At 40.7% G+C, this 27,821-nt stretch overlaps 1 protein-coding gene across 1 annotated transcript in view; it reads left to right on the plus strand.

Annotated features, from left to right (window-relative positions):
* The first annotated feature begins 6,554 nt into the window (after positions 1-6,554).
* The window catches only part of LOC138616152 (collagen and calcium-binding EGF domain-containing protein 1-like), a 35,769-nt gene continuing 14,502 nt past the window's right edge, over positions 6,555-27,821 (plus strand). Inside the window, exons 1-2 of the mRNA XM_069690259.1 lie at positions 6,555-6,963; positions 8,620-8,700. Of these exons, the coding sequence (XP_069546360.1) occupies positions 6,851-6,963; positions 8,620-8,700 (194 nt within the window). The 5' untranslated portion in view covers positions 6,555-6,850. The remainder of the gene's footprint in view (positions 6,964-8,619; positions 8,701-27,821) is intronic.

The raw sequence follows: 27,821 nt of genomic DNA on the forward strand, positions 1-27,821 counted from the left end.
GTAGAAGCATTATTATGAAACATTAAATGTTTTACTATCAGTTGTCACATAATCTAGAGAACATTTAAGAATGGGCCTAAACTCGAAGCTCAAGACCTACTTGGTTATGTATGAGGATTGCTAGAGAGACGTCAATGTATTTATTTGGAACCAGGCATTTTTTGAAGCCAGCATCTAGTTGTCATTGGCGGTATTGCACTTTGAGGTACTTACATATTGCAACACTGGTTGCATCTTAATCCATATTGAATTTAGTATGTAGGGGATCTTTCCACAGCATCCACACAGGGCCATGAGCACATATTTGGTTGTATTTTTTGTTTTCTGAGAAACAATACAACAACTTGACAGTTTCTCTATTCAAAGCCAAGTCTCCTTCATCAGCTGTCACCAAGTCACACACTGAAGAGATCACCAACACACTGATTGCAGAGCCTCACACTATTGATTTAACAACCATAAACATGCAGTAATAGTGAGAACTGTCTTAATGTTAAACAGGCCTTTCATTCTCAGCATACTGTGTACAAATTATCCACCACCTTGTTAAAATCCAGGACTGTGACCAGATGAAAAGATGCGAACAGGAACGTTTGTGTCCTCTGAGCTCACAGCACAAAAACAAACCTCTCATGTGGACCTCTAAGTCTTTCTGGTCTGTTTTCTGCCCCCTGCATGCACACACATTTCATAACAATGTTGCTCGGAAACCTGACTTTAATCCATAAGGACGACGTAGACGAAAGACAGAAAACAGGACTTTATGATTTGCACTGCTTGAAATACTGCAGACAAATGGACATCTGAGAAACTGGAGTAGTTTGAAAGTTAACCAGGACATTTATATAAATGTATTTTCACTTTATTGAACATGCAAACATGCAGTAAAGTGTTAAAGATAACTTTTCCCAAAAGAGGCCTGGTTCTCAAGCTAAAAGTCAGATGTTGAGCAGCAGTTGGAAGCAGGGAGGACAAAACCTTTTAAAGTAAACCAGAAAATCATTTTCCATTCCTCCTTTAAAGCTTTTTTTAATTTTTTTTTTTATAAGATCTCCTTTTTCCAGTTTGAATTTCATGAAGCAATAAGAGTTGCTGTGTTTTTACATGTTTCTACCTCGTCCCAGTGGAGCTGTAGTTCCATGTTAGTGTGAGACCTACACAACACGTTGACACCAGCTCCTTACAAAATGTAAAAAAGATAAAACGACATTGAAATGGCGTCTGTGGTTGTTAAAGAACCGGTTCTGCAAAATCCATTGCTGTCTGTGACAATAAAACCAACAAACTGTCAGAAAGGATGAAGGACAGAAAGAAGTTAGCCAAAGCATTCGTCCAAAGGTCAGCCAAATGTCAATTTATTAACTTTTGTCTTTGCTAAACATAAACTAACACCAAAACTTCAGCGTTGAGAAATGAAAGTTGTGTTACAAAAAAGGTTTTCCTTCCACATGATGTGATCTGATACTGATTGATCACCGCTGTGTTATTTGGCTTGAACAGTCGGGTGTTTACTACGATAAGAGAGACATACAACTCTGAAACTCCCTCCGTGTCCAAGCAACAGAAATACCCAAAAAACAGAGCGGTGGCAACACATCAAATTGGACAGCATACCTCATGTGTCTCTTGGTCTGTATTTTATGACAACCAATGTTTAGTGGGACTGTTGCTAATGGCTGTGGAATAATGCAATTATGGATAAATCAAACAGACAGATGAAGAGTTCAGTGTTCTTCATGCTGAGAGGTTCCCGGGATCTGTTTGTCTTCTGAGCACACTTGTAGAAATAAATGATCTGTGTGCAGCTCTCTGACCTGACCTCATATACTTATGTTGTGTTTACCAGCCAAGGGGGCTTCAAAAGCTGTTTGGAAAATGTTACTTGTTCAGTTTGGATATCATGAGGACAAAAAGTGTTACAAGGAAAATAGAATTAGTCACGGACAATTTATTTTATTTCTTTGACTTGCACAACATTATAAATATGTGTCTGATGTTTACTTTGAATCATTTCGGACATTCAGGTGTTTCTTTGGATTAAATATCAATCAATAAAGTATGTGCAGGATGATTTTTATCAACATTGTGCAATGTTATCAGACCTCTTCTTCTGACCTTATGAAATGAAACACCAGTTCTTATAATGATGGTTGTCTCAGAAGATGTTTGAGAGTTTATTCAAGTACGTCAGTAAGTCTGAAAGGCATCATACTGAGTCAAAAGCTAAAGAGTGTAGTGGGAATAGTACCACTGGACATGCTTTGTCCTGCTGGGGTAACGGGGGTGCTTTCACAGTTTCATAAGAGCGAGGGTCATGTAGTGAATGGGATGGATTCTTTACGTCCTTAAGATGACAGATGGCAGCTTCGTTCCTTTGGGGCAGTGCCCTGTTTAGACACCATCTAAGTCTGCACCAAAACCAGCAGTAGGTCAAGCACTGACACTGTGTGGGTGACTGATGGTGGAGCTTTGATGCATCCTCAACCGTGTGCACGACTGGGGCTGGGTACCAAACTTCTTGTTCTTCTTGTCAATCGGTAGAAAATTTCGATATCGAGGCAACGTAAAATCATCAGCTTCAGTGAGCCACTACATTTACTGAACATGGGCTTTGCGGCTCTGCCTAAATCAAAGCACTTGGTTTCAACTTAGGTAAATCTTACATGAGAACGCCTGTCAAAAAAATGTTTGGCCACATACCTGTTTCAGTTGGATGGTCTGCAATAACTCGGCAGTGGAGACATGTCTGTGCACAGCTGGCTTAGGATTGGCTAGCGTTTAGTGGTCGACATGTGAGGTGTTTAGCGACAAAGTTAAATTGTAGTGTCTACTGCATAGACTGTATATAGAAATATACGTAGTCGGCAGAAGAGCAATACCACTGAGGACCACTAGGGGCTGGCTCCAAAAAAACCACTGGCTTTAATAGACTGCCATTCAATAAGGGTCAACTTCTCTCATAAAACACAAAGTCAATCCATTTTTAGTCATCGTGGTATCATTAGCTAACTAAACTGCTTCCGATTAGCGGTCTGGTGGCCCTTCTGAAAATAATTGCATCATCAATTAGATATTAGGCCTCAGAAAGCTATGTTTGGAGGCAAGGTTGTTTGATTGACATGCCTAAGCTGCAGTCAGTGTGGCACTGTGTCCTCAGTAAGATCCACCAAATATGGTCAGAAAACCAAGATGGCGACGGCCAAAATGGACAAACTCGAGGCTTTAAAACGTCTGTTTAGATACCAAAGAGTGAGTTGCCTCCTGGTCTAGCGATAATTTTAATTTGAGGTGATTAGGAGACATCTGTAAATTGTAGCTACAGAAAATTATTGGGTTAGACTATTCTCCTCTAAACTGCCTGTAATGTTCTTTATCTTAATATGGATTTGATAAGATTGGTATTGAAAAAAGTATCGTTCAGGAACCGGTGTTGAAGTTATTGGTCCGGATAACTGTATCTAGCCCTATGCAGGAAAGAGTGGGTCCTGCTCTCAGTTAGTGCTGCTGTAACATGCACTTAGCTCTCCACGTGGGTAACAAAAAAGTGATGTTTAACAGCATGTTCATTTGTATGAGCACCACTTAAGTACTTGTCTAATCATTGAAAGTTTGTCTTCTGTCACTTTCTAATAAAATCCCAGTCAAAATAAGTCAGGGCTGTTTATCTACATTTCTAGCGAGTGTTTCAGTGAGTAGCACATTGAAAGATCAGTATAAACAATTTACGTTTTATGTGATCAGTTTGTGGTAATTCATTCCATGATCAATTTTAAGTGCTGACTAAGTGGTGAAAGTTAGCTCAAAATTGTCAGGTACTAAAGACAATGAGCAAGAGAGTTATGTCTGTTTTCTACACCACAACTTTAAAACCCCCTCTAAGTCCTTTGGGAAATTAGGGATAATGTCTTTGCTTTTATGTATTTCACAATTGGGCAGTTTTATCCATGAATGACAAGAAGTTGGTAACGATGCAGAATGCGGCGACAGCCCTCAATGAAAAACACATTTCTTCCAGCCTGCTCATATGCAGATAGACAAACACCAAATAAAAACCACAACCAAAGTAAACGGGGAAAGGAGACTCTCCTTCGTGGGAACAAGAGAAACCATGGCATGTGTGGTCGTAATAATGAAGCAGAGGCTGCCATTTCAACAGCTGCGTTTTGCTGTGGTTCTTTAATAATGTTGCTTTATATATTTTATGAATTTATTTGATTCTCCAGGGAACAGAGCCAAAGGAGACTATGCAGTTTAATTTGATGTGCGAGGCCGAGTTACTGTGTGCATGCATGTACTGTATACAGCGCATGTGTAAGTGAGTGCATGTGTATTTCTCGCATGATTCATTTGCGGTGAATAAAACCAGCTGTTTCTATTGAACGGTGGCCAAGAACCCTACGCACTCCGGGGAATGACGGTGTGCGGGACCGGCAAGTACAGAGTTACCTAACCATCCACTGACCACTGCACGGTGCTTTTCTCTGAGGGGACTGTCGGTCAGATCTTCTCTCATAACAACACAGTCACCTGCTAATATATCCAATGAATCACCAGAAAGGAATAAAACCTCACTTCAATATTCATGACACATTCAGCGATATTCAGATGTGTGTGTAATTATGATGAACTAACCTTCTCCTATGGAATTATTAGTACTGAATGCAGTTTTGCAGTGATTTATGTGTATATGCCACTGAAATGCATTGCAGGATTATAATAGTATTTTTTCCCCTATTAGGTTGAGTAAGCAAAACATTTTGAGCAATGCTTTACAATTTGGCTCAGATTTCATTCAATTACTCACTAAGGGTAGGCTGCAATTTGTATTTATGTTGTTTTATATTAAAACCAAACTAAAATGTACTGTTAGGGAAGGGCTCCCTTTAGTGTCTTTATTGTGTATGTTGTAATTCATCATAATAATGTGTCAAATTTTTTTTTTTAAATCCATGCATGCTGGGTTGATCAGATAGCAAAGTCCAGTGCTAAAAGCCGATAGCAAACTTACAGCACTCGAGCAATCAAGCTGTGATTGCGAGTATGATTAAAAAAAAAACAATTATAATGAGCTGTCCGCTCATTATAATTGTTTTTTTTATTATTATGCATAGAAAACTGACCTCTACATGGGCTCTTTTTTTTAGACCTCTCTCTTCTTATTTTAAGTACATAACATAAGTCTGACTTCCTCCACCTTCTGGATATTTTCCAAACCAAACATGACAGATAAGCTTGTCTAAAGAGATTTACTACATTCATTTTATTATCAGGCATGTTTTTCAAATAGCTACACAGTCAAGGCAGTAAATTAGATATCAACGTGCTCATTTTTTCTCTAATGTGCATAAAACAAAGCGGCTCATGAGGCATCAACACCGGTAACACTGCAGCATCTCATGGGAGAGTCTGGGATGAGCACATGTTTGACATCTTCAAAGTCCTGAAGCTTTCTTCCATCTTGTGGTTCCACTTTTCTAACAAGTGACCTGACACCAAGTTTAGTCTCAACAGATGCAACATATTTATTATTTGTTTTTGCTGTGACAATACTTTTTGCTAACTGTTGCAAACATCGGAGACAGTTGTGATTTCAGAAATGAATAGCACCGTGACTCTAAGGTTGTTTGGACCCTGCTGACTGCTGCGACAACAAAGTATGACAAAGCACAAACAAACTTCCTGGTCACGATCATGCAGATGACACTGATATTTATACACCTATGACATCAACTGAGGTTTTTCTTGTACATTTCCCAAATGACTCAAAATCAATTCCTGGGAGTGTCAACATGTCCTACAATATAAATGGATTGAAGTAAACTAAAACATGTTGGTGCCAAAGAGGAAAAGTGGATAGTTTCCATCTTAACTGTCTGTCAATGAATCATAAAGGATTCAAAATCTACATCTAACCAGTGGTCAGAATTGATGTTCATATAAGATTTGGGAGCGTTAATGAATGTCTTTATGTGGAGAATACTTGTAATGAGCTTTTCCTTGGCTTTTCTAAAGAGGCTCTCAGACAGCTGCAGCTTATTGACGGCTGTTCTAACGAAGACCAGACCACACTGTGATTGTCAAAACTCTGAATTTCAGTCTGTCAAAGAACTGATTTCAAATTCCCGCTTCTTCTCAAATCAAATCAGAGGTTGGGACCAATACACATTTTCTTTGACGGAGTCCACTAAATAAAACACTTGACTTTGTCTGAATTTTTAGGATACTTTTGAGACGTTTTTAATGTCCGGTGCAGTAGTCATTAGTCAACACAGTATAGCTGTTTTTACTTCCTGATTTTTATTCCATAAAAATGCATTTTATGGCAATTTTCCCATTGTTACAGCGCCCCCTGGTGCCTGAATTTCTTCCTACCTCACTACGATGTTGTGAAATTTATCTATTTGTAAAATAAAGCAGTGTAAGCATGGATGTAATTTGTGATCCAGTGCCCTGTTTAGCCAAGTGTAACTTTATTATAGGCTATTGTTAGTATTACCATGCAAGACGTCAGTGAGGCTGTATAGTCAGTTGCTTTAAGTCTTCTTTTGAGGCAGGAATGTAAATCCAGAGGGATTAGTGAGAACACGCTGGGTTGTAAACCCTTCAGTAGCTCTCCAAGGGGTCTCTGCCTCAGTGCGTAAAGTTGGGAAGGGGCTGCGGACGCACCGCGCAGCACTCATTATCCCACAGGCTCCATGTGCGTCACCTCTGCGGGATACTTGACAAGGATTTCTGATATTTCGATACCGCTGCCCGCGCGGGTCACTGACAGATGAAAACAGGGGTGTTTTGTTGATGTTAAGGCGTTTTCACTTGGACAGGTCATTTGTCCCGGAGCGCAAAAGGGGACATGGGTCAACTTTATGGTGCGACTCTTTTACCATTTGGCGCAATCTGTGTTGTTTTCCTGTGGGAATCTAATGCCAGCTCTATTAGGACGAGGCTTGCAGTGGACACCTCGAGGTAAGTCCAACGGAATTGAGTGGTGCATCTTAAAAAAATATGTGTATCTTTTGAAAATGAGCGGCGTTATGCCTCATTCATATTAAGTTTAATCAGGGATGTTGTGGTGAGAAAATGTCTGTTTTAGTCATATAATGAAACTCAAAGAAGAGCCGAAACAAAACGTTTCAAAAACAACTTTCTATCTTGAACCACAGCGTCTAAATTCCACTTTCCGTGTGATCGACAGAGGTTTTAAAGATTAATGTGAGACTATAGCTCTGCAAATTTCCTGACAACATTCTCTCCACTCACTAATTTTGCCTCGGCATTTAATGTAAACTCAAGTACCTCACTGTCAGATTAGCGCACGGTGCCAACTGCCATAATAGAGTTTAGTCTATGCTTTATTGGTTTCTGCTCTTTACGACATACTGTATGAGCAGGCTGTCAAAGAGGAGTCCCCTGGATGAACCAACCTGATGTGATTTTAAAGGAAATGCAGGAACCGAAGGGGAAACTCCAAATGGTTGGAATCGGTCGCGGTGTGGAGAGCCAAATGCTGCTTGTGCTCAGACATAACATGACAGATGCTATTAAGGTGCCCGGAGAGAGTAGGTCAGGAGGTGAGCAGAGGATGTGAGCAGAGCACATGCTCTCAATATTCTGGGAATGGAAAAGGAAAAAAGCAACAAGTTAGACTCCAAATACTAAACCAGCAGTGATGGGTTTTTTTCACCTGTGTCTTTATATTTGTTTTCCAGGTTTGGTGTCAGCTCATCAGACTGTGGGATGAATATCTGCCTGTGTGATTGATTGAGGGCCCTCTTACTTAAACACAGACCAATATTAGATTATAGCAGTTGTATTGGTGTCAGCAAATACTGTATGTCTTCCAATAATAAACACACCACATATATGATATATCGCCAACAGAGGCACTGAGAAGTTTTGACAAATTGTTCGACTGATTTGACAGCCCTACTCTAGACATATGATTCTTTAATGAACACATCCTTATTAAGGATGTTTGTTCAGTTTTAATGATTATTTTTATTACCAGTTCGTCCGGTTGTTTTTGTAATTAACTGATTATTCGCTGGCCCATTAAATGGTAAAAAAAAAAAAAATCGTTTCACATAACCAAGATCACGTCATCAAATTACCTGCTTTGTCCAACAAATGCTTCAAAATGCATTCTCACTTTATGATATTCAACTTCCAAGAATATAAAACAGAGAAAAGCAGAAAATCATTACAGTTAAGAAGCTGAAACAACACATTTTATAGATTTTAATTTCTTCTTTCTAAAATTGTGTTAAACAAACTATCAAATGTCATTGTCGATATCAGCGTTAAAAATCGAATATCATTCTGGTTCCAAAAATACCACATATGTGTTACATTGCATGTACAGAATCGATCCCATCAATGTACCATTGAACATTGAGGTTTGAAACTCTGACTGTGGGAGCTCTGGTAGATTTGGAGAGAAAATATTGATCCTAAACTGTAACGTGTGTCGTTGTTTGGATCCAGAACTGAACCTTTGTTGCTCTTCATTCCCCACATCTCCCTCTGTGTGGTGAATATTATAAGTATGAAGCTTGGCACTGCTGGATAAGCATGCCACTCATTCACATCTGCTTTTGTTCCCATGTATCCTTCTCTTCTCAGGACGGAGTGTCCGGATAATAAAATCTTGACAGTTGAGTATCCCTGCGTCAGAGCCGGAGGGAAGAACAGCACTTGTTTTAGGTAAGTTGTTCATCTCTCCCTTTGTTCCCAGTTAAGGTTTCTTTTTGGGATGCTCAGGTCGAATGAGCCTGGGCCACTGAGGGAGTAGTACTGTAAGTATTACTGTATGTTGTACATTTATATCTATTCAGCTGACTGTATTTCTCTGAACATTGATTTTCTTAAAGACACTTTGACAGGACTTAGAGGCTGTAGATGCTTGAAGAGAATTAGAATTCTCTACAAAACATAACCCCATAATTAGGTTATGGGCCAATTTCTGTAACCAATTAATCACCTCGGTATCATTTACACAACTCCAGACAATACATCCGCTTTTGGAAATTCTACTTATCTACTTGGGAAATAACAATTTCCTGAAAACCATCAGTCATTCTGAGTGATGATCTTCAGTGAAGTTTCAGTCTATAAATTCAAAGTGCAATCAAAAACTTCAGAGTTACATCACTTGATCAACATCAGTACCTGAGTTACACATTTTTGTGACCATTGGTATGTGCACAATTGGGATTTCACCATGGACCTGAAACTTGAGCTGCGAGCACATCAAAGTTCGATTGTGTTGTTAAGGGCGAGACACTGCTGTTAGCAGATGCATTTTTATGTAGGAGAACTCAACGGCCATCGGACCACAGTTCAGGTTGTTTGTACTGAATGTTTTCCCTCAGACATCTCGGAACGTCACAGTAACAGTCTGACCCTGTTGGATGAGTTCAAGGTACACAACCTTGTGAATGTCAAAGAAAAAACTCATCACATTGCCCTCCTTATATGATGCACCATTTTCAGTCTTGAACAGTGATGTCTCTTGAAACTCACTGCTTCATTGCCAAAGATTTTCTGAAACATTTCAAGAGTCTCCGTTGCCAATTTTCTGAGTTTTACACAAAATAAGATGTTCGCTCTCTGTTTAACTCGATGGAAAAATCACAAACGTGTCCGCACCTGTTGTTGCTTCCTCAGCTCCATGTGCATAACTGTGCTGCTCTCTGTTCGTGCACTACAGGAACAGTCTTGGAACTTTGTGTTCCACCTCGTGTGTCATCATTTATCAACCAGCAGCAGCTACACTTTAAAAAGTCAATATGAGGGTTTTTATTTCGTTACTTTGCATTCCTCATTATGTTTGATAACCATACAACAGAAGAAGTGAATCATTTTTAGTTTTTAGCAGCGTTGTTATTACTTTCTTTGCCCTTCAGTTTCCATCTGCACTGAGCTGATTTCCACCACCCTGGCTCTGTGACAATAAAACACAACGTGAACTTGAACTTTCTCGGTTTGGGTCCAGAGCGAAAACATTTAGGGAAGGCATCCCCCTCAGGGAGTAGGGCCTGCATCATAACCTAAAAAGTAGAAATAGTCCGACAGGAGAGGATGTGATTAGTAATTTATATTGCACTGTATCCATTCAGAGGGACAGCCAGGTCTTTATAGTACAACACCACCGTTAAACCATCGAATCATCAGTGAATAGTGAGACTATTTTTTACGTGATTTGAAAAAGGTCCAATTCAGAACAACGAAGGTGATATAAGAGGAGAATATGGGGCAGAGGTTTAAAGGTATGACACATTACTTGAAGAAATTGGCCCGTTTCTTGCGTTTCTTTCACAATTACGTACAGTCTCAGGGGGTTTGATTTATGAACATGTTTAATATCGTATCCTATAAGCATCTTGAAACAAAGATTAAAAGTAATAAATTATTCAATGCAGACATTACGGCAGGTTGTAAGACTTTCAGCTCATGATACATCACATACAACAAGAAAAAATAAATCTATGTAAATCACTCATTCTGACATTTAGATAATTTTCCTCTGAAGCCAAAGTTTGGTTTGGGTTTTTCTTAGCGTAAGCGTAAGAAGATCTTTTAATAAATGAGGCACCAGGTCTGGTGTGAGGCCAGACCATGTGATCTGTTCAAGGTTAGACTGAAACCAACTCTGAGTCTTGTTTAATTTCTGTCTCTGTAAGAGATACGTGCTGCTGGAGGAGGTGGATTAGATGAGGCTGTAGTTTCCTTGCCATGTTTCTGTTTGAGCTCCGTTCAGCACCGACTTGGATCAAATAGATTTCGCAGTTGACTTCAGGGGAGAGCAGATTGGTCTACTGTGTTACTTCCAGTTCAGTTTTCATGAGAGCAGTATATTGTCGGCCATCACACATTTCTATCTGTTTGGACAGATGGGACATTTTTACTGTAGGGTTGAGGCTATCTGAATGACTGTTTTTGGCGGAAGTAAATCAGTGGATCCAATCCTATAAATGCAAATTCTGTATGTCTGCCGAGTGATAACGTTACACTACTGGTCGTCCGAATGCCGTGACTCTGTGTATCCGCTTCAAATTAAAAGCCTTGTAGCGTTTCATACGCAGTCCAACCATGTGGTAGTTTTGAACTCGTCTTGTTTTCACTGTCCGTGGTCCAGATTTGAAGAGCTTATGGGTTTTACCCAGAAAAATTCTCCACATTAATAAAGTTACTGATTCTCTGCCTGTCAGGCTTTCTGCTAAAATCAGTGGCGGATGGTGACTTTTACACTTGGATGGGGCTACAGTCACTGATGGCTTCTGCTTACACACGAGCATTGTTGTCAAGCTTGGTGCATTTGGTGACTCCTCCAACTATAAAGGACCATAGTGGGCATTTACTCAGCCTTTAAACCTGGGAGAACCCACAGCAAACACAAAATCTCATCTGTTTTCTCACCATGCAGAAGGAAAAATTTGAAAACAAACCAAATTTAAATGGAAGAAAAATAAGTTTATTTCAATCCAAGCATGAAATACATTTTTAACATACATTTTTCAGAAACATAATCAAATATAATTTTGACTTGGTTGTTCTTTTCTGCTTCTATTCTTAATAAGAATAAAGGCCTACTTCTGTGAAATTAAAACAATACAAATATGCATATAACTCGTGGCAGCAGCCGACAGTTTAACCTATCAACCACCTCGGTATTAACCGCTCCTTTTATGTCACGTTGTCACCATCTGCTGGACTGGACCAGTGGAGCTGGCAATGGCTAATGTGGTAATGATGTATGGCCTGGAATGGGTCCCCTTTTGTATTGATATTACATATAATTATGTCACTGCGCTGCCGCCAGCTGTGGCCTAAGCCATTATGTTTTTCATTTGTTTGTCCGTCCATCTGTTCGTCCCATGATCATGAATGTGAAGAACTCTTTGAGAGAATTTCTTCAAATGTTGTACACTTGGACTTCAGGGTAGATTTTGTTGGTTAAAGGTCAAAGGTCACTGCGACCTTACAAAACACATGTGGGGTCATAGCTCAAGAATTCACACACTAATTATGACAAAAGGTCACACAAATGTCTGATTGGATATAATTATCAAGTGATGACGTTTTACATCCAAAAGGTCAAAGGTCAACTTCACTGTAACATGAAAATGCTCTGAAAGAACACTTTCCTGTCCATTATTCAACAGCATAACTCAGGAGCAGAAGGGGAATGCAATTTTCTCCAATGTCCAATTCAGAGCACAAAAAAACTGCCAATCATGAACTTTTATAGCATCGATTGGGAAAAACTATATGGTTGTAGTGAACAAGTTTTCTATTTTTTAAACATAAACTTTTAACCCACATACATAGTCAGTTGATTATGTGCTCTTTGGACTCGGGAATCAGGCTTGGTTACCATCGAATGTAGTAAGCAATTAGCATGATAAGCTAATAACATCTTCTTAAGTTACAAACACACTGTATAAGCCATTTCTTTTTTAGCAAATGTGTCTTTGGTGTTGGAAGAGTAATTAAAATGAGCTCCTTGAATACCGAGTGTTGTTTTTCCTACAACCCCATGTGAACCGCAGCACATGTGGAGAAATCCAAAGCTTGACAGACCTGACGAGCCTAGTTACTGTTGCTAAACTAAGATTGGACTATTGCATTTTTTAAACTGTGTTTGACCCAGACCTGGTCAGTCCAACAGTCTTTACAGTCTTTACATACAACACAGCCGTGTCCAGACATTTTCCAGTAATCTCTGATTCTCTTCTCGTATTTCTTCACTTGGCACAAATCTCACGTATTCAAATAATCTGGGAACGTTTGATAGCCCTCGAGATTTTATTGAAGACGACATGTTAAATGTTTGGAAAAATTCACACCTTCTCAAAGAGAGTGGGTTTAGTTGCTATCAAAACAGTGAGGAATATTAAAGCTATGAAATTATGGTCGCACTTAACATGAGCTGCTTATGAGATTTTATGATAATCGATGGATGTTTAACAAACGTTGAACACTTTCTTGAGATGATTTATTTTTCCGAACAGTAAATTCTTCCATTAAATGGACACAAATTGTTGTCAGCTCTAATTCCCACTCTTTTTATGTAGTTGTCTTCTTCTGTTTCTCTGCGGGAGCCTTTCTATGGATGTCTGCTCGATGCCTAAAATGTAAATGTAATGTCTGTTTCTCAGAGGGTTTTGTGGTGTTGTGCAGAAGTAAACCCTCACTGCTCTCACCATCTAAACAAAGACCGGACGGCCGCAGCATCCCCGCCCTTCCCCTCCCCACCCCCTTACCAACACCACCACCCGCCGTGGTTTTCACAGCGAAGAGGGTGAATCAGCTCGATTTCTACATTTCTATTGTTTCTTCTCGTTTCATGTTCTTAATCTGTCTCCTCTGGAGGTCAGATTTCACCCGTGCCAAGCCAAATATACATGGTTCCTACGCAGAATCTGAGTGATGTGAGTCTGTGTGAGTTTCCGTGTTTATGTTTAAGTCGGTATGATGTTTCTCTGTGTCTGTGCTGGCAGTTACAGCAGGTTTTATGATGATGAGAGTTAATTTTCTGCCCTCATTCTCTAAACACTCTCAGCTGTGGAGTCTGATAGAGGACTGATGGGCTAACCACTAAACCGTAAACCATTCCTTCGCGTGACTGACATGCTCTGGTTTAAATACCCTGCAGGGCTCAATAGATAACACTCTTAACATCATGTTGCAGGCTGTGAGCTCAGACTAAAGTCAGGGATGGTGACAAATGTCCTGGAGACATGACTCATCTTAATTGTTTCCATACTTTAAGCTACTTTCCATCAATCTCAGTGGGATCATTATAGTTTTCTGTTCCATCATATCCTCGAAGTTCATGAAGAGTTATCATCCTCTACATCATCTCACAGAGGGCAGGGGATCATAATGGTTTATGTAAGTGTAGTGAGAAGATTAACTTTTTTGTTGTTTCCATTTGCACATAAAACATTTGTGTCTTGTTTTTAAAACTCAAACAAGAAGATGCTTAAGTCAAATATGTATACCAGACCAAACAAATCATACACGAAGCATTACTTTGCATTGAAGCCTTGAACTGCATCATACTCTGTACCCAACAAACAGTGTTGGTTTCTTGAGTGACTGTCTGAACAGCAGCACTCACTAATTAACCAAGTGTCACACCAGAGCATGTAATACACCTGTCAGTCCACTCGAGGATATCCTGTCAGTGTCACGTTTTGCCTTGCGCAGGCATGAAAGTACAAACATGTATGAAGAGCTTTGACCAAGGACGACAAAGTACAAAGAGTGATAGTGGCCCGTTCCCATTCTTCACAGACTCACAGACATTGAGGTGCGTTCCCAAGGGTGTTACGGCTTTCACACTGTCAAATCGTCAAGTCCATGAGGGCCCTGATTAGGACTTTCTGACTCTGCAGACTTCCCTGAGAGACTTCCCCTTAGTTCACAGCAAAATTGGTGACGTATAAAACATGGTTGTCCTGCCCCCACAAAATGTAAACAAACCATGAATCATGTAAAGAAGAAACCGACTCAGAAGTTTATCTGTACGTTACAACACCTGCCTACTCGCTGCTTTGGTTAGTTATCGCACATTGTATTTTAAGTCAAACTTTTGCTAAAATGTAAACACCTTTTTATACCATTTTGAACCCTTGTGAACTCAAAAACCCAAAGCACTACAGCTGTGAACACAGGTGACGTCGACTAAGTTTGTGAGGGGTTGGTGATTAGGCCTGAGGATGGAGATTGAGATTGGGCCAAAGTCTGACTTGTAGTAGTAGTGGATTTCTTTTAGGTAACATAACATATTTCACTTACATAACATACGTTAACTAACTATTGTGACGTACGTAACATTACTTGTGCAAAATACTCTTATTTTAACCCAAATCGTGAACTTTTCCTAAAGATGGTAATCTTGAGACACTTTACTTTTAATACTTTGGTGAGGCATAACATGACACTGACAGAATATCATTTTGGAGTGATGCTTGATATCAGCTTTCACTGAGACTAGTACTGTCTCCCGTGTTCAGTAGCATTACACCACCAAGCTGAGTCATGTTGGAATTTTTTGTTATTTACTACACTGTCTGACATCTACATGTAAGTGTGAGATGTTCTGAGGAAACACTGATACTGATACAGGAGTTTGTCACTCAAAAGAAAACAATTACAAATCCAGTCTCGAAAAATTCTGGGGAAAGTTGTACACTCCTTTAACTGCAAATGACCCGCAGCTGTGTTCAACCAAGTTCTATTTTATTTTCATATTTTTTGGGATCATTTGGGTGACAAGGAGGCTGTGAGGGTTTCTTTAAAGAATGATGACCAATGATCCCAAAAAAATATAAAAATATAGAAATAAAATAGAACTTGGTTGAACACAGCTGCGGGTCATTTTGACCTGAGGACAACAGGAGGGTTAAGACACTGTTAAAGCAGCAGCAGCAGGATGTTTATATGAAGAGAGCAATAAGATAAAACTGCAATGGATTACATGCCGCTATCAGTAAAAACTGCTACATTGGGTCATGACTTACAAATGCTGAATGACTATTAAAAGAAATGCTTGTTATAAGTATTTTCATATTAGATAAGATTTTCTGTCACGGTGAGATTAATTGTTTAATCCATTAGGGGGAGGAACTAGTAAAGTAAGGACAGAGGAGTTGGTATGTGGTTTGGGCTGGAATGCAGAGATAAAAAAATAATGCATGCTTACAATAAGTGCTTCTTCACTTTGCCTCCAAGAATATCTCAAGTCTGAGTCACACAGACTTTGGTCAGTTTGGCTGAAGTTTTGCCTGTGATGCATATATGTGGGGGTCTCTAACATTGTTTCACTGTTGGCCACTTCCACACATTTTTTTGCCTTCAAATTTACTCTTCATTTGTCTGAAAAGCTTCCACAGAGGGACTCTTTCACTCGCTTTCCACACATGCACTCCTGAAATATGTGTTTGACCTGACTTTATCTTTACAATCATTACTAGACAGTACGGCTTTTAATTATTGGCATGGAGGACCTAACAGCAAGCCAGAAAAGTAATTAACTCCTGGCGGTATTTGATGTAATGTTTGGCTTTAATGAGGTAAGAAGTGTAGGAACACACACACACTCCAGCACACACACTTTAATCGTTACTGTTTCTGATCTTTTGAACCTAAATACTGTAGAAAAAGAGCTCCACTGGTTAGACACATAATACAATCTTTAATAATGTGAGCTTCAGTTTCAGTCAACCTTAGGTTTGTAACCGCAGCCACTTCCTGTCTTGACTCATTATACGACTCATGCAGGGTTTGCATCTGTGGATACGTGATTGCCGACTGCTGTTCAGAAGGCAGCGGCCCCGTTACACCTGGCATTCACATGCGTCTCATATCAGATGTACTTTAGCTGCATTCGCTTTCCATTGCCAAAATGCAGTTTGGACCAGTGTTTGATTTAAAACAATGTATATGTGTCCTAAAATACCATTTTATTGAAATAATGATCCATCCAAGTGGTTTTCAGCAACGCTGGTGGCCTCGTTCTGAAGTCAGTCTGATGGCGGGTTGTTCACTTTACCCCAGGCTGAACTGCTGGATTCATCGACATTAAATTCAGTAGTCCCCTGAATTTTCATCAAGTGCCCCCAGCCAAGTTTTCCGTTATGCAGAGAAGTAGCTAAACATTTTCTGGTTTTGGTACAAAATTGTGTGCAGACCAAGCGGCAACCAGCAGTGACATCATCCATTTGTTTGTGAACGGCCGTTATGAAGCCTTGAGTTCAGATTTTGCCCGGCGCCATCTTGTTAGTTTGGAGCAGTTTGGAGTCGGTAGTGACCATATTTTTGACGAGCTGGGGGGAGCGAGTGGTGGATCTGACTGATTGGGAACATGGGGATACTCCTTCCCACCCACTGCCAACCATAACCTGACTGTACCACAGGCCTATCAATCAAACAGACACTCCCCCAAAAACACAGCTTTTTGAAGCTTATTTTCTAATTAATGACGGGATTATTTTCAGATGGACCGCCAGAAAACTAATAAGAAGGATCGACTTAAGCTGACAAAACTGAAACAACTCATGGAGAAATTGTATTGACTGAGAATTTTATGAGACTTGTTCAATGTAAGTCTATAGAGCATATCCGGCCTTTTTGGAGCCGGAGGGTTTGAAGCCGGAGTCTTTTTGGAGCCGACCTCTAGTGGCACTCAGTGGTTGCAGTTTAAGGCACTTCTGCATTGGCCTCATTTTTCTGACCCGGAAGCTACGTCCACTTTTATATACAACCTATGGTACAGACAGGTGTGGCCCCCAGATGATTCCACTTCCTGTAATACATTTTTGCCACAGACATGAAAGTCTGTCACGAAACGCCTGAAGAGTGGTCACCCCGCGGATTTAAAGGTCACGCAATGGTGCATATTTATAGAACAATTTGAACTTCCTGCCAAACAAAAGTTCAGCGTGTTTCTTTTGTTTGCTGTATCTTTTGGTCAGGAGGAATGAGGTGAAAGTGTTTACATGCATAAAAACTGTCAAAGTGCTCTGTAAGAGGCGTAGATTCCTTCTCAAGTTCAAGTACAACCACCTTCACAACTCACATCCCGCCCACAAGCTGCCCTGTGTGTCACACAGAAACATTTAAAGTGGTCATTAACGAGACCCGCCCGAGACTGACTCAGCTGCGGGCCTGGACTCCATCTCTAGAAGCCAGGCGTCCGTCTAGTAGCCTGAGCATTAATGCAGAGTTTGAGGTCAGGTCAAATGTATTAAACAACAAGCTTCATACATCTGAAATGTTGTTTTGAGCAGCATATAACTGCATAGTTTTGACAGCTTTCACTAACCAGAGAAGTTCAGCGAGGTTAGTGTTGAGAAACTGATCGTGTCCTTGTCCTTGTCAGAAGTGATCTGTCTAATCAGTAAGTAAGTACGACAGGAACCACTTCAGTAAGTCTTGATTTGACCCAGCAGCTCTGACTTGTGTCCTGTTAATTCCTCCTCTCAGGACCTCTGTGTCCTGGGTTGTGGTGAGATGAGGCCATAGGGGAGCGTCTCTGGTGTCGTGGTCCCTCTGAGGGATGAGGCCGGGTAGAGTTTCAGCAGTTAAACCTCTGAAATAACACTGAGCTGGGGGATGCAGCGGCTGCTCTCAGGGTGAACGACTCCCAGACTTCACAGACGGATGCCGAACTGACCGACCACTTCGTTGACTGACTGATTGACTGGCTGCGACGAATGATTAACTTGCTGATAGCTGTTGTCTGAGATCCAGGCTGTGTGCATATGATGCATGTGTGTTTGAACTTTGCTCTGTGACACATTCACTACAACACAAGAGATAGATTAATGTTATCTCAGAGTTTTAAGCTCCCTATCATCTCTTTTGGATTTACTGCACTAGACTTGTCTCTCACCTCAACTCTGGATCATATGGTCTCTGCACATACTTTGAAACCTACGAGCCTCACTCATACATACAGACTCTTACACACTGAAGCCCCAATGGTAGTGGTGAAGTATTAAGGAACATAAGTCAAGAATGTTAAACAGGCCAATTTGAGGGCTCATTCAGTATAAAATGCAGTATAATAAAAATGGTAACAGAATAAACAGCAGTTAAGAAAATAGGAGCAGGCAGCACATTAGATAGTAGAATAAACAGGGATATTTTGTTATAGCAAACATTGACATGACAGTGAACATGGCCAATAAGACACTTACTTAACAGGATAGATAAAGACATGAAACCAGAGACATATTATAGTTCAACTAGACAAGATTTATGGAAGTTTTGACATATGAATTCAAAGGTTTCGACACAGACTCAGATACCAGGGAGAGTGTGATTGCAGCCGGTGGAGTTGGGGTGGTGGTGGGAGCCTGTGAGACGAGCAAGAGGGACAACGGGGGAAGATCGCTGTATTTGGATCTTATTATATGTAATACAAGGTCTGACATGTGCACTGATTGGATAAATGGGATGAGTGGGAGGCAGGAGGAGAGAGGAGAGGTATGAAATAGGAGAAAGACGTGAGTGAACATGAATCATCGTTCAACTGCTGTCAACTTCAAATAAATGATTAAAAACACAACATTGAACACAGAACTCTCTTAACACATTCTTGATATCAAAAACCTTTTTCCTGCTCAGTTTTGTCCCAATGATCACAAGTAAAAAAGAATCATGATAGTACTGTAATTAAGAAAATACATCTGCTATTGTTTTATTTCTCAACCTCGCTGGTTTTTCACATGAGGCCGCTTAATATGCTGACTGAAAAATGGAGATTTATCTTTTTAATGCAGGGATTTTTGCTTCATATACAATACTTTGTCTAAATTTGGTATAAACTTAATTGTTTAAATTGTCTTTGAAAATGACTTGTCAACTCTGATAGTTTCTTTAAAGTGTGGAGAAATGTTTCCATCTGATGCACTTTTGTACGCGATGATCCATCCTTTTCATTTGGGCTCATCAATGATAATAGACCAGCTGAGATCAGGACCATTCAGTATATATCAAATTATGAATTTTTATTGTTATTGAAACAAACTTGGTAGTTCCAGGGCCACTAACAAACGTCATATTCTTTATTGAGGATAATTGTATTAAAATATACCAAACAGATGAATGAATATGCTCCAAAGGAGAACTGAAGGAAGGTGGTGAGATGAAAAGGTTAGAAAGTAAAGCGAAGTAGGTGTTGGATGACTTTGAAAGGAGAGGTATTGTTTTGATCCAAATGAAATTAAGCTGCACTCTGGCTGTCTGAGCTCTCTCCTCGATGGGGGATTTGCCTGTTAAGGTCTATAAAAAACACAGAAAGGGGAAGTCGGAGCTGCTGAGTGTTTCTCTCGCGCTCTCTCTTGTAATTGGCTTCCCACTTGCAGTCGATGAGGACATGTGGTGGACTGGTGAGTGAGGATCTGCTGCCGAGACGCTCAGGGTGAATCAGATGTTCCCGGAAGAGAACAGCAGATCCGGGCAGTATAAAACCACATAAGATTCCCTCTCATTTCAAACTCTTTCCTTTCATTCATTACATTTCAAAACCATTACTGTCACTTTCTCAGTTTTTCTCTTTTTTCATTTACATATTGATCCATTCTGCACTCTCTGTCTTGCTTTGTTTTTTGTCTCTCCTCTCTTCCTCCTCCCAAATGTTTTGTCATGCTGTTTCGTCTGTTTTCTTATTTCCTCAGTCTGTACTTTCTCTTACTCTCCCTCTTACTCAATCTCTGAATCACCTTCACTCGTGTTAATGAGTCTCTGTCTGCTATTACTTCATTCCTCCGTCCCCTACTTCTTTGGTTTACTTCTTGGATCAGATACATCAGAAATGTTATAGATTTTACATAGCATGAATGTTTCCTGATCAACTGTTGTATTTTGATGTGTCATGTATATTAAATTAGTGGACGTGACAAATATTCATATAACAGTATTGAACGTAAACGTATTTTTATTTAAAATTTTCTGGAAGTCCATTTAAAATCTAGGTTTAACTGGGCTGTGTTATATTACGGTGTGTCATGATTCACAGAAAAAAAGAACCCAAATGTGCAATTGGTACAAACAAAGTCCAGAATTTTGGGGAAAAACATGAGGGAAAAAGCCAAAAATCCAAAACACAATGAACCCAGCACAGGTATAAACCTAACTTATCATATTGATAATCCAACAAAGGTGTAGTGTCTGACATAAGTATATACACTGAGCCTTGATGAATGAGTGAGTGCAGATGTGCTAGATTAGGAAAACAGGGAACAGGTGATGCACAATATGCACGATACCAGGACCCTTAACCTGAGGCAGCTAAATGTGACAGGATTATCTACACCTGTGCTTTTCTTACTGTGACATGTCAAACTTTATTCTGTGAAAAAGGCCTGTTTTCATGCACATCTGTCAGAATCTAGTAGGAACATTTACAGTAGGTACTGTACCTTTACAGAGTACAGTGAGAACATAAACAGAGTCACAAAACTCAGAGAGGTTGTAGTGCAGAAGTAGAGAAATGTGGGGAAGCCAATATCTGCAGTAATTCAAGCAGGAAAGACCTTGTTGTTGGCACATCATAAAGGTGACGACTGAGCTTGGGTGCATTTGGCATTTAACCGTTTTTACCGCACAGGTTACCATAATTTATTGCAGGGAAGAAGACAGCACAGTGAGAGTGTGTGTAAAAACAAATGCAGTGAAGAGGAGAGAAACAGGCAGAAGGTATTGCTGAACATCTACTCATCTGTATCTGGTTGCAAAGACAGAGGGCTACTTTCTATAGCAGGTGATGAGAAGCAGACGTGTGCATGTCCACATGTTCTCTCTCCCGTGTGTTCGACATGGTGTGCTGCAGGGCTGAACACTCAGGTCCTGCTGGGAGCTGCAGTCAGAGGTCCCCCCCTTACAAGCCATAAAACAATTCATTATAACGCCACAGTTGCTGGAAAAAAAAATCTGCAACTGAAAGAGAAAATCTGCAGTCATCTATGTGTTGAGACAGTTTCGTCATCTCTCACCACCTTTGAAGACCATTTTGTAACATAATTGTTTTAATCTAAAATTGTCACCAAAAAAATGGCTGTTTTGGTCATTTCTCATTAATAATACAACTTACATTTCACCAGCAGGTCCTGTAGGTTTGTCTTTTAGGGACAGAAATGGACAAACAACAGTGAAATCAGGTGTTGAAATCAGTCAACAAGCAGGAAACCTCTGACTGAGTGGAAGCTGGTTTAAGTTTTGCTCTGAAACGGGTAACGAGGACCAGATGCATCTGCGTGTGTTGTGTGTGTTTGAACATATGTTTACGACTAGTATGTGAACATGGTTGTGTGTGTTGTTGTAGATTTCTGGACTTCAATTTTAATGTGTGTATCTGCCTTTCTGTGTGTGTGTGTGTGTGTGTGTGTGTGTGTGTGTGTGTGTGTGTGTGTGTGTGTGTGTGTGTGTGTGTGTGTGTGTGTGTGTGTGTGTGTGTGTGTGTGTGTGTGTGTGTGTGTGTGTGTGTGTGTGTGTGTGTGTGTGTGTGTGTGTGTGTGTGTGTGTGTGCGCGCGTGCACATGCAGGTTCACACAAGTGAGATCATCCTCTATGCACAAGGACGTCTGCCAATGTTGTCTTAGTTTGTAGATATATTGTAGTCATGAGTGGGAAACATTGATAAACTGTAAACATGTGTGCACATGTACATATAATATACGTGTGTTCTTCGCTGCGCTCTGTGAAATCTCATCAAGTGGAAACAAATAGTCGACTGAATGCGATCCACTTACGGATTGTTTGCATAGCATCCAGAAGTCCGCAGGGGCATCCTATTCAAACTATCACTCTCTGCTCTCCCTTTGGCGTTTTACTCTCTGTGTACTTTGGACGGTGATCAACAAACCCCGAGCTGTGGGAACAGTAACCTGTTCATTTTTCTCACACTTGGAGTCGAAACAGGATTCTTTCAGCAAGGCCGTACACCACGAGTTTTGCCGTTTCATTGCAGTGAGAAGCACTTACCACTGTCCTATGTCTTCATTTACTTAGAGAAAACGTTTATGAGGCCTTTTCAGTTGTGCTTCCTGTGTTTAATGGAGGTATAATTGTCTTCGTAGGGCTGTAGACCACAGTCAGACCTCCCCAAAAACCCGTCATCATCTTCCATCCTTTTCTGATTAGCGCGCACCTGAACGGCCCTTTGGACAAGCACAATGGCTGTTTTTTTGCAAGCAGTCTGCTCTCGATTAGCTCATTTATACTTTTTTTTTATGGTTGCGCTGTCACTGTTAATACCTCAACCAAACAAATCACCAGCCAATTGATAACAGACCAGAACGGCGTTGTTGTTGCTGTATTGTCTGAAGCTGACAAACCGAGTGGGGTGCACCGGTCTGAGTGTATGAAGCTTTGTCTCATGAAACAAAATTGAGAATATAAAGGGGTGTGGAGTTTAACAGCTGGGGAGTTACGACTGAAAACGGTTATAAATCTTGCGATACCCCCAGGATTGTCCAAAGCAGTTACAAAGCCATTTAGAAGAACTGGAAGACCCTCTCAGTGTTATCAGTCCATTACTTTGAGCCTCGGTTACAGTCTCTGATGGGATTTTTAGTAAAAGGTCCTCCTTGAAAAAACATCTTTCCTTTCTGGCATGAAAACTGAACCAGACACATCATTATGGGGGATCTGTCGTTAGCCTGACCTCACTGCTGAGCTGCTCTCTCTCACCCTTATCGAGCACTTGGCCATCCCACTTCGGTCCCTGCTTACCCTCCTCACTTTTCCTGTATCTGAATTCCTGCCATTAATATGTGAAATATGATCCAAGCATCTAAGCAAAAATAAGCATCACACACTATGAGATACATTCTGCCCGTGCACAGCTGGGTTTTCTTTGACTTATATTTATGCCAGTATTTAATGCCAAAAAGTGATACAATGCATAATGAAGGAAACACTTTGTTTTGGTAAATAGCAGCCTTGCAACATTTCTTGTGACGTCCCAGATACTTTCACGATGTGGATAGGAGTGACTAACATCTGGTATCAGCGGGCCGACGAGTAAATCAAAGTGTTTCTTGGTCTGAAACATTACAGTCATTACAGACATTAAAAGGCCATCTGTTAAATATCTGTTTATTTGACAGAAAGACGTGTCCACTGGAATTTATATCCAATACTAATGAATACACTTACATTAGCAGGTGGATGTGCATAGAAGTCAGGAACCCCCAAACTCACTGCAATCAAGCTGAAAAAGTGGCCTGATTTTTATTTCTAGCAGCATTTTAACCTCCCAAATGCTTCCATTACGTCCCTTTCCATATGTTCTCCATCCAACTGTTCCTTGCAGTCAGGTAGGAGATCCCTGTAGACTCGGACAGAGCAAATCATATATGCAGCGAAGCAGCTCAGAGACCGCAGACCACAGGGGGAGCTCTGTCAGCCTGAGACACACACATCAGGACACGGGCCTTTCATCATCATTAGTCCTTCCAGCACTGTTATAATTCATAGTCTGACAAGTACAGTCCAAATGACTGGGAATGTTTTTGTTCCGGAAGCTAATTCAATAGTTAATTATGTATGGATTAAGAGAGCAGGTCATGTTGCTGCCACTCATTCGTGCTGTCAGATTGTCCCAGTAGCTACTCGTAGTGATAAAACAAAAAATCCCTCGTGGTGTACGGCTTTGCTGTAGACCACCATTATAAAAGAGTGAAATGTAAAACTGTTGCAAAGATAATTTGAAGTGCCAACTAGGTGGATTATTACTTAATGAATGAATTTTTCATCCACTGATGATCTATTTTTTTCAAGTGATTTTGTTGGCAATTTTGAACCACTCTCAAGGCTTTTATAATTTTCATCCTTGGACTTCGATTTCATCACTTTATTAGGTTTTAATAGTTTTTCCATTTACAAAAGTAGCCATTTAGATTTTACATATGTGGTCAAGCTGGTGAATGTCCGTCATCACCTAACAGGAATGTTAGTAATTTACTATTGTCTTATGATCTCTGATGTGTTCAATATATAATCATTTTTGAAAGATTCATAGTTTTATTGGGTAGTAATGGCTGTAAATTGGCAGGACAGCAGTGGTGAAGTGCACAAGGACAAATGAGTGAAGTGGAGGCAGGTGAGCAGAGAGGCGGCGAACCAGGTGATGCGACTGACAGGAAAGTGATGCAGGTGTGAGTGGCTGAGTATGAAGCAAAGAAACAGGCAACCAAAACTGAGGGAATGACTGAGGCAAACGGTGACATCTCTTTAGCGTTCTTGAAGCAAATTAAAAGCAAGCTGCTATTGCACGTTGCCCTATAAATTCTCCGCTCCCTGATGGCCGAGCACTTACAAACCCATCTGGTTCTGTCCGAAAACCGCAGCACTTAATTTAACAATCTGCCATGAAATGTGGAAATGAATCATTTGAGATCTGGTTAGCAGTTCCCGGGAAATCACACATGACGAAACAATGAGGGGCAATTTACAAAATGTCCCAATGAAGTGGTGAGATGCTCAATGACTAGATTTAGTTGATGATCTGGTCTGTGGTGTCTGAGGTTTTGTTTTTGTATAAGTGAACAAATAGGGAGAATGGGATTTCTTCATAACACTTTTATTAAACCTGCCAACGAGATGACTCACAAATTGATCTAATCTCAAAGATTTCTCTACAGAAGTAGTGCAACATTTTGGAAAATAGGTTTATTTGTCCGAGAAATAAATATCATTATGTTGGGTTGTTTAATCTTCCAACTGAAATATCGCATTCACATTTTGACATAAGAGCAAGGGACAGAAGGTTAAAGGTTTTTTTTTTTTTTGTGAGTGCCAGGATGGGAGAACAGCAGGCAAAATGATGTTTTCTCTCATGAGGTGAGGGATAACCCAGAGGAGAAGGACTGCATGTCAGCCTGTACTCTGGTGGAAGTGCTTCAGACCTTCTGTGCTCCTAGTCAAAGCCTCCTCTGTTAGGCCACAGATCTGATGTTTCCCCCGAGGCCCTCAGGTCCTGGAAGTGGGCTGGCAGAGCAAATAAACAGAGAAGGAGGTGCTCACGCTCGCCACACTAACACCTTCACATGTGTATGCTCACACAAGTTAAAAAGAATACACACACACACACACACATGCAATTAGACCCTAACACTAAAGGAGACGTGCGGGGCAACACCTTCACAGCTTTGGGAGGAAGCTGGGAAAAGATGGGTTTTGTTTAATTTACCGAAACAAAACCACCAAGATCATAACAGTATTTTTGAAGTTTAGGAAATTGTTAATCTTCAAAGATTAAATTGTCTTAATTTCTTGGTTGTATTGTGAAAAAAATGGAAGGAAAAGAATGAATTAGGGTAGTATGGAAAGAGCCTTTACTGGGGATGTAAAAAACAACAACACAATAAGCTTATGGAAAGAACACCTTATAAAAATATCTTAAAACCTCAAACATTACAGAACCAGCTGAAAATCTGCAACACATTGAAAAGACAAAACCAAAAACCTCAACAAGGGAAATGAACAATGACTCAAAAGAATACATAGCCTACAATATGTATATATATATATATATGTAAACAAAAAGGGGAAAGATGAGACTAATCAAAGACGCCGAGCTGGTTTTGCTCGTCCAGGACTCCTTAAGACTATCGCAGTATATATATATATATATAAAAGATGGATGCGGCTCCACTCCAAAACGTGTTTTATTGTTGGCCTTATCATGCTAATGTGTCTCAGTATAATCCATCATCACACCCTCACACACAACACAACCAGCCAAGTGTTTGATCTGGCTGTGACTGTGACCGTTACTGAATAAATAAATCAATTACAGCGTGGTTGATGAGTACAGCATGCTGTAATTGTAACACTGTATGAGCCACATCAGTGAGAGGCATCCATCACAATGACAGGACACACACACACATCCATGCACACATGGCCGGTCTCTTGTCCCGGTGTGTCAAGAGGCCATTGACCTCCACTGAGCTCCACTTCCTGTGTTCCTCCCACCAGAGTCCCAAGAGGGAACGGCGTAGCCTTCATCCCTGTCTCTAAACCATCCTCCTCCTCCTGTCAATGTCCTCCTCCCTCATTTCTTACTTGTGGCATTTCCTCCCCCATCATCATCTCAACATCCGCCTCAGATCACTCCATGTCTCTGCACTGTGATTTGACACACAGGAGATGGGATTCATTACCGAGGACCAGATAAGAAAAGAGGCCAGACCTTATCATCTTCCTCACGTGTAGAAACACCATCTACAAACTGGGAGAACAACACTCACTGAAGGGAATGGGGTTTGTAATGTGCAGTGACATCGATGGAAAGCATCATCCACACTGTGCCCTCCTGTAAGGACCGCTGCACTGTCTGGGTCGGGGACTCGGAAGGTGGCGGGGTTTTCCCTGTGTGCTATAAGTGATATCCTTTGTAGCACATTCCTGCCTGTGAACGCACAAATAAATCACGGTAACGCTGTATCGGAAACCATAACAGTGAGCGTTCCCCCCCCGAAAGAGACCTTTAGCTAAAGTACATAATCTTCAGTGTAAAATGATCCAGGACGGGCCTGCCTCTGGATCCTGTCTTGGTGTTTCTTCTAATGCTGATTTTGGCTGCAGTTGCCACAGCAAACTGGAGTTGTAGCTACATTGGCCTGCTTGCACCCCTCACAGGGCAGGTAGCTGCTGGGACAGTCACCACCAATGAAAGTAAATGGTGGGATAAATTGGTACACAAAGGTCAGAGAGGAATAGCCTGGCTCAGCTTCAGTTTTCTTTGCTGTGAACAACAGTCTGGGAACTCGGCTCGTATTAGTGTTTGCTCAGCCACTCTGAAGGGTGGACCAATCAGCGAACAGTGTTGGTGATTAACCGTGTTTGTTCTGCCCCTCCTTCACTGTGATTGGACGGCTGGTGACAGTGACGAGCGCAGCATTTACATTTGATCAACTCTTGCTGACGGGAAAAAAATTGCAGAACGTTCAGCACTCAGCACAGAATAAATGTTTAGCAGCTCATTAAGCTGCTGATGATCATTAAAACAATTAAACAAATTGTTGAGTTCTGGAAAAAACGCATTAGTGGACACGGTATGTACTTGTAGCAATGACAGTGTTGGCGGGTTTTGGCGCATGCTGATTGGTTAAAATTAACCTGAGGTCTACGCCCAGTAGGATGGAACAACTGCAAAGTATTTCCAATGGAGGGTGACCAGATCTATATTCATTCAGTGAAATTGGGTCTGGTTTGCACCAGGCTAAAGGAGGAAGGTGGACAGGACTGAAGTAAAATAGGAACACACTAATGTGCCAATCAATAGTGACATTCTCAGTCAG

The sequence above is a fragment of the Brachyistius frenatus genome, unplaced genomic scaffold (assembly GCF_029030835.1).
Source record: "Brachyistius frenatus isolate BFR_SWC_R1_liver_20210118 unplaced genomic scaffold, ASM2903083v1 Contig_9, whole genome shotgun sequence".
In the NCBI taxonomy this organism is placed as follows: domain Eukaryota; kingdom Metazoa; phylum Chordata; class Actinopteri; family Embiotocidae; genus Brachyistius; species Brachyistius frenatus.